A 12,581-nucleotide genomic window follows, 5' to 3' on the forward strand; every position below is an offset into this window, starting at 1 on the left:
TTGTCTCTTCTGAATTCTGAGGTCAGCCATGTATCTGCTGTAAAATCACACCTCATAAAAATGTAAGAGTACGGGGTAATGAACCATTTGAGCTGGTGCAGCTCATAACCTGAGGCAAAGTAGCAATAAGGTAATACAGGTAATGAGGGAAAGGGGGAAATTGCCATGTAAGGCACGGATCACAGAAGAAGTGCTGATGCCTTTTAGATATTAAAATGTGAGCTGGTTGGCCCTCAAGAAAGAGACATACTGATTGATATTTGTAGTTCCAGCCTTATTTAATCAAATCTCTGGCAAGGGGTGAAGCATGTTTCCGTAATAAAGACATTAAAACGACCTCTGTTTCTTAAGGTGGCATGTAGTCAAGTGGTTCAGTTACACTGACCCTGAACTGCAGTGTTCCTAATTATCGCAAATGCCAGAAAAAATATTGGCGTTGCATGTTTAAGAAAAAACAATTGTGTATAATATCAACATAATTTGGGATTGAAGGAACTGTAAACATGAAATTGTTGTACATGGAGGATTCATTAAACTCTGGACAGAATGGAGTTTGCATCCTGATAATGGACCAATGAAAGCATTTGGTTTAGGGCTGAAAACATCACAGTTTGGTTTAAATATTACTTACATACATTGCGAGTTATTTTTTTTTAACATATTTGTGAACATTTCTGTCTTAAACCAAACCCTAATATCTCTCCCAAAAACCTAACTTTAAAAGTCATTAAACATAAGCTACATAAGAAGATCATTGCTGTTACAGACAGTGGAAAAGGGCCATGAATGTGAATGTACACATAGTGAGAAATGTTCCTATGAAACATGCTTGTTTGCTTATTTTGTGCTTAGCAGAAACGTGCACTGGCAACATTTTCTTCTGCTGAATTGGTTGTCCTGGTTTGAGTCCCTCTGTGACTCTGGTTGCTTTCACCTCAAAATTTCCCTTTCTCTGCATTCTCTCCACAATCATCTGTTCTTCAGATAAAAGTTAATGTGATTGTTAATGAAAACGGCACACAACTTTTTCCTCACACCAGTTGTGCTTTAAGTTTTTTGGAAATCAATAATCATTGAAGTGACTCATGAATGAGTGATGAATCTGTATGGAAATAAAAAACAAAATGACGTGTTTGGTTTTGAATATACAATAAAGTCATCATACAGACAAAACAAGCTTTCTCAGTAAATAAATGTGTATAATATCATCGCTGTTTGTTACAGCACTTTGTAGATTCTTGCATCTATTCCCATCTGGTTGTAAACGAGTCACATGGAGCTAAACTTCAGATGTGCGGCCAAAGTCCTTCCAGGGTCATTTACATTCGAGAGACTGAGTATGGCTCCAGATCTGGGTTGGCTGAATCAATAGACGTCATCCTGTGATCCACAGTGACAGAAGAATCCTCGATAGTTGTGATCTTCAAAGGAACTGAGAGAGCAGCCAATAGCAGCCAGCTGTGTTTAGGTGCATTCATGGGAATTCAATAGTCTGTATGTGGTAAAGCTCTAGAGGACAAGTCAAAGTCAGATTCATATTTTTATCTCAGGGCGTGTTTGTTTAGATTCACTGTAAAGAGGAGAAATTCTTCCTGTGCATTTGATAATGGAGACAGCTTGGTTTCTGGCCAAGTGAATTAGTCACCAATCAGAGCTGTTCAGAGCACAAAAACACCATTTAAGATAAATGCAATAACACACAGCAAATATACAAAGCTTAGAGTCATCACTTAAACATACAGCAAGTCATGAACTATCCAACCAGACTTCATCATATTATCGTACAGTATGATGTCCAAAAAGACAGGGTTTTTTATCCCAGTCGCACTTCCTTTTTTCATTAAATGCTCCACTTTTTAATACTTTCTTTGTAATCATAGTGAGCTTCTTTAAAATACTGATAAAACTAAAAGTGCTCAAACTTAGAAAAAATCATTTGGCATCTTTATTTGATTCAAACCTCAAAAGCATTTATTTATTTCTTTTTTTCAAGCTGTTTAGCTGATAAATGGCAAGGTTTCTTACATAAGATAAAAATGTTAAACGCCAGGGTGAGCTGTTGAAAACTAAGGACACATTCAGTCCTTTTCAACACTAAACTGCAACATTTAGCTGATATCTCCTGCACTATTTGAAAATGTAATTACATATGACCCGACCAAATGATCGCTTAAGTTTAGGCCACTTACGTGCCTATAGTATATCAGACATTTACAATAATATTAGCATCTCAAACAGTGAATGTTTGCTGTAACACAGAATCAGTACGAAAGGCAGTAGCCATTAGCACGTCTTCTGTAAAAATACTGATATCTAAACACAATGCAGTTTTTTCTTTTTGAATACAGGTAACACTCTGCACACTATGAAGAATACATGAGAAGTCTGCTGAGACAAGAGTGAAGTTATAAATTTTTGAATATGCTGGACATTAAAAAAATCAAAAGAGAATCATACAAAGCCTTCCTCTCTTCTAGTAAATAGTGATCCTTCAGGCAAGAGTCCCAAGATTTCACTTTTGTAGAACAGCATGTTCTGGGAATGCACGTGGGTAACAGTAGCAAACCTTTTCAACACTTCTTTGGGTAAAATACAATTTTATATATCACTGAGTAAGCTTGGAAAAAACGAACAGTATTTTATTTAACTTCTATAATTATTTTCACTGTTAGATACAAGAGCTGGCTTTATAAACATTATTTTTTTTTTTTTATGTTGCAGTGCTCCATGTGATCGGCTTTGTGCTTTCATGTGATCCAATCAATGAGCTTACAATTAAAATTATCATGAAACACCTAATAGAATTATACTGCACATAAAAAGCAGCAGGAAGGAAAAATATGGAAATGTGCTGCACATGAAGAATGCTGTGAGCAGGATGGCTGGTTTAGGGAACAATCACAGACATTTCAGAGGGAATGGAAATCTTATACCATAGCCACTTGACAAAAGATCAAAAATAGGGTGTGATCATTCATCTTCTCTTAGAGAAAAATGTTATTCGGGGTCTGTTCACAGCTAACCTCAGAAAAAGGCAGCCCTTTGCAACCTTGTTACAGCACAAACACATCTCCCACTTCAGCCTGAAAGCTCATGACCTTACTGCACACCTCGTCTGACTATAACTTCCTATCTCCCTGTCATAAATGAAAAAAACACACTAAGAGCTTCAGCTCACAGAATACCAAAGTTTTTATGTCCCTGTACAACCCTGTCTCACAGAAATTACATTTATATGCAATAAACTGTAACTATTTGTAATGTAATGCCACCCACGCTATATTTTGTTTCAATAAAATAACTAAATGTTATTAATTAACACAATACCAATGTGCTTAAAATGTTGCATCTGTATGTAAATGTAACTTTTTCATTTCAATGCATTTCATTCTTCTATAATATCTGCCAACTCCATTTACAGTAACAGTTGGTCTGGACAATGACATTATGAAACTGTTTGTGGTTAGTCATGACTAATTATCTAAAACCACCTCATTAAATTGTAACATCATTAGTAATTGCTGAGGACTTGTATATTCTTTACAGTATATTTATTACACTAGATGAATGGATCTGCATTTTAATTGCATATTAACTTAACTCTGGGAGACAGGGTTATAATATGCTAGCGACTGTTTCCAAATATGGCAAATTTGAAGTCATGGCAAATCAGAGCTATACAAATATATTTCTGATGCTGATGTTTTCCCTAATGGCCCTTAAACAGACCTAATTAAAACTAACCAACTATTGTTGTATTATTTTATAATGAGTACACTAACCAAGCAACCTGCAGTTACTAACTGGTAGCCACAGACATTATTCCTACTGATATGTTTAGTTTGTAGGGAATATTTTGTGTACTTTTGAACGGTGTTTAGCTTTAGCATTAAATTCTAAAGTGTCCTTATAGTTTAGTTGAAAAATGAGCATTTCTAAATTGTCACTGACAACTGTCATGGCTTCTGATTGTAGGATGGTTTGGGATTGTGGGTTTTTTTTGTTCATGCCATAATAACAGTAGGTCTGTATATACAATTATGGTACTTGGTACCTGTACATTTGATTCATTTATAACATCTTTGATAAATATTTTAATTTCACTGAGGATAAGTAATCTAATTCTGATTCTGCTCAGCTGTTCAGTGCATCTTTAACATGAAGTGATTAAAAAGAGTCAGTAAAATAACAGGCAGAGCTCCTGTGTTGAATTTCAGAGGCAGCGTGGAATGACACACCTGCATCCGATCAATAAATCAGCTCTGAAGGACTGGCCTGCATGCATAAAAATTAGAGGGGAAAAATCCTCAAGGACTCTGATGCTGATGCAGCTGAACTGACAATTTGTGCAGCCAGAAGAATGAGCTGGATCCACACTGTGCAGAAAAACATAACTTGCAGTTTCTGTCAAATTTCCATCATGTAAACACGCTGATAGGAGTGAAAAATGAAGTGAATGAGTAACAGCACATTTAGAGACATTTTTCCTCGGTCCTTGTTCAAAACAGTGAGATGTGCGTCCTCTCTCCTTCTCAGCTCGCTGGATGGGTGCTGTGGTCAAGGCTTGGTCCCCTGGACTGGCCTGGATGGGTGGTTATTCTGTTGGGCTGGTGGCCAGTGGGCTGAGGATGGGTGTGTGTAAGTCCCTCATAGGACACATTGGGGAGATGGCCTTATGGCTGTAGTACTCCACTACTTGTTTGGGAACCTCTGCCAGGACACATTTGGCCAGGGCTGCTGGTGAAGCCTGCAACAGAGGAAGAGAGCAGCTTAAAACGAGTATTAAACACTGTTTTAGTCTGAGATATGCTTCAGTTTTCAGTAATTTGTAGAATATTTACTGTTTTTGGAAGAGTGGATGCTGTTAAGTTAGTGTCTTTGCTAGACCCAGTTGTGCAGCCTTGCCAGACTTATTCGCTGGAATAGTTTGTTTTAGGTTATTGCCAGCTCTGAAAAAGGTTTATTTGAACCCATTATCATTCAGGAATAAGGTGAAAAACTTCTCAGGTCATGGTGGCACTTCGACTTTGTGGACAGCACTGGGGGGATTTAATTTTGGTGGAACATTTGTGAATGGAAAGCTAATCCCTGGCAATAAAATGACTAAAACCCCACAAAAAATAAGCAGACCTGCCTTATTACAAGACCCAAATCTCTTCAAAAGTTACCATTTGCAGTGTGTAGGTTTCCAGGTCTGAGGTTATTGTTGTTTCACGTAGCAACAGGGACTCTAAAAAATATGTATTTGCAGATTGCAGACAAAAATGCTGCACTGAAATATTTGGCAAATTATAGATTTTTTGCAGAGAATTGAATTCAGCCAGGGAGGCACTGTTGGGATTCATTAATTGTTCTTCAGAAGGGTCCTGGTCAACACAGACTGTTCCATACAAAAACTATTTCAAACATAAAGTAAAAATAATATATAAAACTGCACCAAGGAGATAGTAAAACAGTAGCAGAAGAAAGGAAAAAAATAGATGATGGATTACTGTAGGCCCAGAGTTTTCCTGAAAATTCTGGGCTGAGAGGGTTGTATTTATTGGTCCATCTACTTCCATTTTACATTTTTAGATTTTTATATCATTATCATGAACATACCATATTTCCACAATACATAATTCAAAGACTCAGTAATGGTTAAAATAGTGGTTAAAATACTCAGACTGGTCACATATTTAAAAATAAACCTGATAAGACAGTCAATTCATGAAGCTGAAATGTCAGTGGAGCATGAAGCACCATTAACATTACATTGTTAGTGAGGTACATTTATGGATCTATTCCACATCGTCAAATCCACCTATAGAAGTTACATTGTCAGCAAAAGCTACATGCTTTTCTATTTAATAAAGAGAGGAGGAGTTACGGTAAAAAAAAAAAAAAAAAAAAAGGATTTAACCTTCATAAGCATTACTGAGACAGTAGACAAAGTCAGCATTTGAGGAATAACAAGCAGAGAGAAAGAACTGACCATTTTGAAGTCCCTGAAGGGCACAAATTGTACAATATCCCGAAGAACAGGCTCGCCCTTTGGTGAGCGCAGGACTCCATCATCTCCATCCAAGATCTGCATGTCTGTAAAGTCTGCGTTGCCCACGCCGACAATGATTATGGACAGAGGCTGGTAGGAGGCTCGTACAATGGCTTCACGTGTGTCTGCCATGTCTGTCACTACACCATCCGTCAGGATGAGCAGGATGTGGTAACGCTGAAAAGACATAAAGGCATTTTCAGAGTTTATTAGTCCAATCATTTGAAGACAAACCCATTTTAATGGTTGTATGTGGGATTAAGCAAGGACATCTTTTAGTGTGAAGTGAAGTAGGATTTTAATGTTGTCTTTGATGAATTGAGAGGTGTCACTGAGTAGACAACTTACATTTGGAACACTTTTATCACAGTTCTTTACCGAAAACAAGGGAGCAAAACAGACAGAGCCAAAATATCATGAACTACAGCAGAGCCTAGGGCAATTCACTGTTCTCAGTCACACCACTTGACAATCTGTAAACAGGAAGACAGAATAGATGTGCAAATGCCTCTCTCACCCCTCTGTCACTTTTTAGATGTATTAACAGATGCACACAAAAAAATGCATTTATCTGAGGGTGTTATAATGGAAGATGAGATGTTTAGCTTTTTTTGCAATTGAAAATGAGTCAGTACTGTTCTTGTTCTAATTGCTTTTAGGTGTTTAGAAGAAAGACTATATAATAGAAAGAAATAACACGAAGAAGCAAATGAAGAAGAAGAAGAAGAACCAACTACATGAACTAACTAGAGACCAACTACATGACAGACACACCTCAAACTGTCTACTTTCACAAATCAGTCTGTTAGCTGTAGATCTTAATATTTCAATGGATAAGATGTCAGATAGAATCTGTCTTATTATGAAACCAACTGTTTTTACAAAGTAGGAGTTTGTTTACAAAAGTGAGCCTTTTCTCCCATTGGAGTCCATTCAAGCAGAACAGCCTCTGGTGTCCCATTAGGGGCCCTGCAGCTATGACGTGTTTATAAGACCAGGTGAAGTCTTACCCCTTTATGTAGACTATCTCTGACTGTGTAGCATTGTAATATTGTGCTATAAAGAGTATGCACTGATGCCTCTTTCCCAACACAACACCCCTCGGTCAGACTGAGAGGCAGAACACACACCAATGAGCAACAATTATCTGCTTCAGTTAAAAACAGGACTTGACATTCACCCTTAGAATTTACCAAAAAACCAGTGACCCATGCACCCTGACACACAGGAAGGATTTCCATGGTCCTAATATCAGCACTGAGATAATACACAAAGGATGACCGCATGATTACAGGTAAAATGCTACCTTTATTCAGCAGTCCAAGCAGAGCCGACTATTGTTTTTGTGTGTGTGTGTGTGTGTGTGTGTGTGTGTGTGACTGCGGATCATTCACTGATCAAAAGAATGACACTGAGGAGTGAATAGCATGAAGGTCAGTGCAATTAAAGCAGCGTTCACAGTGTCCATGCAGCCAGAGGGTAATTTAAGATAAACAACATTAGACTGGAAGACCTGTTCTATTCCAAGGGGATGTTTGTTTGTAATGATAAAGAGAACAGTAACTTCATGAGCTGGATTTATTAAAGCACAAATTAACTGCAAACATGAGATTAATTCTACCACAGATGGAACAGTAGTAAACAGATAAAATATCTGTAAAATGCAATAGTATACACCACACTTTTAGGTTAATCCATAATTCAAAGACTGTTAATGCGTTCTATAATGGGTCACTTCTTCTTCTGTGCTCCAGGGCATCATTACTTTAAACAGGGAGGTGAACCAGAGGGTACACACTCCAGAAACTAGTTGGAGGCTCAACAACAAAGCCTGTGTTACATCCATATATTTGTGAGGGACACTTACCGAGGCGTCTTTAATGTTGCCATCGCCCGCTGCCAGCTTGGCTATCCTGTTAATGATCGGTGAGACATTGGTCGGACCATACAGTTGGATCTTAGGAAGGCAATTCTGGTACGCCTCCACCACCCCCTGGATCCCTGAAGCATGAGAAACAGGAGACACAATTAAACAGTGTCTAGACTTGGAGGTAAACAGCTCAAAACAGAATATAACCAAAGTTAGAAAACAGAAATAATGGTACAAGACTGAATGCTTTCTAATGCTACCTATATAACTATACCAAAGCACCATAAACAAAATGTATTTTAAACAAGTGGTACCAGGCACAATAAACCCCACCCCTCGCACATATTGTAGCTTATTTTGGCATCACTCCAGCTGATGTGATCATGTCTATGCGTGTACTGATGTCAGTATATCAATAGTCTCTATATATGTGGCAAGTTTGAAGTAAATTGAAACAAAATTGATGTTTTTATAGACATTAGGAATTTCGCCCATTGTAAGTAAATGGGAGAAAAAAAAAGATTTTTAAAAAATTCTGAAAAAATTGAACTTTGACCTATTTTTTTCCAAAATGTAACCACATCTATTCTGGGTCACTGAAAATCTATGAAACAAATTTGGTATGAATTTAACTTATAGTTTTGCTGCTACAAACATGTGGAATTTCGCCCATTATAAGTAAATGGGGAAAAAAAAGATTTTTAAAAATGCATAAAAAATTTTAACTTTGACCTACATTTCCCACAATGTAATGAGATCTATTCTGTGTCACTGGCAATCTATAAACTAAATTTGGTATGAATTCAACCCACAGTTTTGCTGCTACAGATATTTGAAAGTTTGCCCATTATAAGTGAATGGGGGAAAAGAAAGATTTTTTAAAAAATCATAAAAAAATTTTAACTTTAACCTACTGTTCCCAAAATTTAAAAAAAAAAAAAAAAAGTGTTGCTACTAGAGTGTTAACAAACAAACAAACAAACAAACAAACCGAACAAAAAACAATACCCCTTGCCTGCCCTTTGGGGGGCGGGGTAAAAACGGTTTACATACAGTATATCATTACCTCTTTTAATGACAATATATATAAGAAGAATAAGAAAACAGAAAAAATGGTATTTGTGGCTGCTGCCTTCTGGGTGTCTTTTAGCACAAACCAAGTAAAAAAATAAAATAAAAAGTAAATAATGTTTTGCATAGTTCAGAATAACAATGAATGTTGTACTTACTTGCTCCGACTAAGGAAAATGAAAAATGTCTTTTGTGTTGTGGATTTTGAAATCAGTATGAAATCACTACTCTTCTGTTTTGTTTTGCTGTGGTTGACATCAAGTTGTTTTTTCAATGTTTGTGTTAAAATGAGTAATATTTATGCTGAAGAATAGCATGCATGCCAGTATTTTACTGAAGGTGATTTGGTGATGAATCATCCACGTGCACAAATCATACATAAGTAACAGCCTGGTTTAACACAATATGATGATGATAGAGAAAACTAGAACATGGCAAAAATAGAATATCAGCCCGCTAAACATTGTCAGAGAAGTTTGTTTTATTGAGTGGTGTCATGCCTCTGAATGCTGACTTCTGATTCAGACTGGTAAAACAAGGGAAATACTGTCAGAGGAGCACAGTTTCCAAATGTGTTTTAACAACTAATTTGTAGTAAATTACCTGAACATCACAATGAATGAACTCTACTATTGCATCTCTATAATGATACTATGAAACAGAGTAGCATACAAGTAAAAGAACTGTCAAAAAGACTATATTTGTGTGGGCATCTTTGCCGTTGAAGATAAATATTGAATCATTTTGAGGTATTTGTAAACCCAAACATATCAACCAAAAATTAGTCAGTTAATTGAGACAGACAGACTTTGGACAGTTGTCTTTTCAGACCATTGATATCTATTACAGTGTCATCAGCATACTGACGCACCCTTCAGGTAGAGTGTGAGAGGTGACTGGTGAGGTAAAGCTCAACGCTAGTTACTGGCAGAGAAAAAACTCTAAGCTTCACCGAATATTGTTTTGACAAAATCATTTGATGCTCTTGTTAGTGTAACAACTGTTTGTCAAGAAAAAAAATCTATAACAAGTGGTTCCAGGCACAACAAACCCTGCCTCTTGCACATATTTCGGCAAGTTATAAGTTAATGGGAAGATTTGAAAAATTCATAAACAATTTGAACTTTAACCCAAAATGTAATGAGATCTGTTCTGGGTCGCTTACAAGCTATAAAGTCAATTTGGTATGAAGTCAACCAATAGTTTTCCTGCTACAGACATGTGAAATTTCGTCCATTATAAGTAAGTGTGGGGGGGGGGATTTTATAAATTCATAAAAAATTTTAACTTTGACATACTCTTCCCAAAATGTAATGACATTTATTCTGGGTCATTGGAAAGCTATAAAACAAATTTGGTATGAATTCAACCTATAGTTTTGCTGCTAGAGTGTTAACAAACAAACAAACTGAATCAAATACAATACCCCTTGCCTCCCCTTCGAGGGGCGGGGTAATAAATCAGATAAAATTATTTTAGTAACACCTACAACTATTCTTGTGGCAACTTCCAAATACATTTTTCTGTACATTTAACATTTCTGAAGTGATTTATTATACACATGTATTATAATATTGAAATGCATTTTGCATTTTTCAGTAAGTTTTTTTTTTTTTTTTTAAATTTAATTAATAGGTCAAGTAGAAGTTCATAAAAGCTTGGAGGAAACCCAGGTTATTTTATGAAAACAGAGAAAACTGAAAAAGTATATATCAATAGTTGAAAACAAGCACATGTATCTACAACCACTATTATTTGGTCATATACTGTACGTAGGTTTAATTGGTGAATCAACTTTGCAGAACATGATGGTGTTTACAAATTCACAATGGAGCCTTAGAATATCCAAATGGCTCATATCTAAGAAAGTTCATTGTCTTTTTATTATTTCAACATATTGATAGAACAAGTGGTTGAAAAGTTATCAAACATTTACATCAGTAGATGTTTCTGATCAGTAGTGGATATTTAAGTCTATAAATAAAGAGTTGAAATAAAGTGAATAGAACCAGAAAAAAATATGTGTAGACTTTAGTGTGTGTCAGCAGGAACCAGGGCATTTGGAAGCCATCATCTAGCAGCCATCAGTGATATTACACTTAAAGATACTTCCACATTGGAGTGAATTCGTGCTCTGCCTGCGAGTCTAGTTAAAACACTACTTGAGAAATAAACTTGCTGTCTCCGTTAGACAGTAAATCTCCTCTCACCTCAGTGGTGTCAAGAGAAATAAGCGAAATAAATTTGAGAAAATAATTAGTTAGCATGGGTGGCAGAAGGATGATTTATGGGTACACGTGAATTTGGAGAGCATCAGAGCTAATCATGCATCACCAGTCCCCCAACACAAACACTGTATCCAAACCTCAAGACAGCATGAGATGTAAATTCTAAGAAACCTATTTCTTACCTTCACATTCATCATCTTCTGGGTTGAAATTAATGGCAAAGTCATGAGACACCTATGAAAGAATACAAGCAAAATAAAATACTTAGAAGGTGAACTCTCCTTCACATAGATCACACTGTACTCTGCCAAAATCAGTCACTTCCACCATAATTGGAAATGACAGAGTCTATGAAGGCATTGAATTAAAAGTATATAATAACATTTAAGAGTGCATGAAGGGCACCTAATGTGTGTGAAGCTGATAAATTATAGGTTACACAGGTGAATGATTTTAAGGTGAAATAATTAATTTATGACCATTCTGTGCTAACTCCGTGTAAGAAGGAAACATTAAATAACAAATGCAGGCAAACTGTAAATGTGCATACTACATATTGAATATTTTATGTTTATAGCCAGTACTTGGACTAATGTGCTGTAGAGTTTCAGCTTAGTAGACGCTTTGATTATAGTATATCTTGGCTGTAATTCCAAAATGGTAAATACAATATTTTTGTTAAATCCCATGAATTAAAGCATAAAGTTCACACTTCAGTCACATCTTGACAGGTGGTGCACAGAGGCAAAATCACAAAATGTACATCACTGTCAGAATACTTATGGACCTGCCTGTGTAATGAGCATATAGCGAGGACTGTACTGCTAATATGTTGTTTCTGAAATGAGATTAAAAGAGATAAAGAAATCTTTCACCAGATCTATTCTCGCTGTCTAAACATCAGATTGACTTTGTTTATCTCAAAGCTGTTAAACTGGCAAAAAATGAATCCCCGTTTTGATGCTTCCTCTCACAAGAAACTGTTTTTTTCACAAGCAGCAACTGTCAGCCAGATCAGTGACTCGTTTCCGGCTCCAAATGTTATAATTTGTGTCTTTAATGTGATTAACAGTGTGAATTGCGATCCTCAGAGTAAGGATTCATGCAGATTTCCATTTAGGTTTTGCAATGGACAACGGGGGAAAAAAAGAGAGCTTGTTTTTTGTTTCATTTCAGAGGCATTTTCCACAACCAACCTTTGATTTAACATGGCAGAAAACGCAAAGGTGTAACTAATAACATTAATAATGGTTGTCTTCCATTTAGGTGTTACAATTTCACAGCTCTGTTACTGCACAGTGTGACTCGCTGGGCTTATGGGGACACTTAAATGGACTGGAGTATAGTTAAGTGTTTAACTTTTCCACGTTTCCCCAAG

The 12,581-nt window shown here is 36.4% G+C and overlaps 1 protein-coding gene across 4 annotated transcripts in view; it reads right to left on the bottom strand.

Annotated features, from left to right (window-relative positions):
* Nucleotides 1-656: 656 nt before the first annotated feature.
* The window catches only part of cpne7 (copine VII), a 43,346-nt gene continuing 31,421 nt past the window's right edge, over nt 657-12,581 (bottom strand). For all 4 annotated transcript variants that reach the window (XM_030125767.1, XM_030125739.1, XM_030125758.1 and 1 more), the window contains exons 14-17: nt 11,386-11,437; nt 7,902-8,035; nt 5,975-6,211; nt 657-4,747 (exon numbers count right to left, since the gene is read on the bottom strand). In XM_030125767.1, coding sequence (XP_029981627.1) covers nt 4,595-4,747; nt 5,975-6,211; nt 7,902-8,035; nt 11,386-11,437 — 576 coding nt within the window. In that variant the 3' untranslated portion in view covers nt 657-4,594. The remainder of the gene's footprint in view (nt 4,748-5,974; nt 6,212-7,901; nt 8,036-11,385; nt 11,438-12,581) is intronic.

This window comes from Sphaeramia orbicularis, chromosome 3, assembly GCF_902148855.1.
Source record: "Sphaeramia orbicularis chromosome 3, fSphaOr1.1, whole genome shotgun sequence".
NCBI lineage: Eukaryota > Metazoa > Chordata > Actinopteri > Kurtiformes > Apogonidae > Sphaeramia > Sphaeramia orbicularis.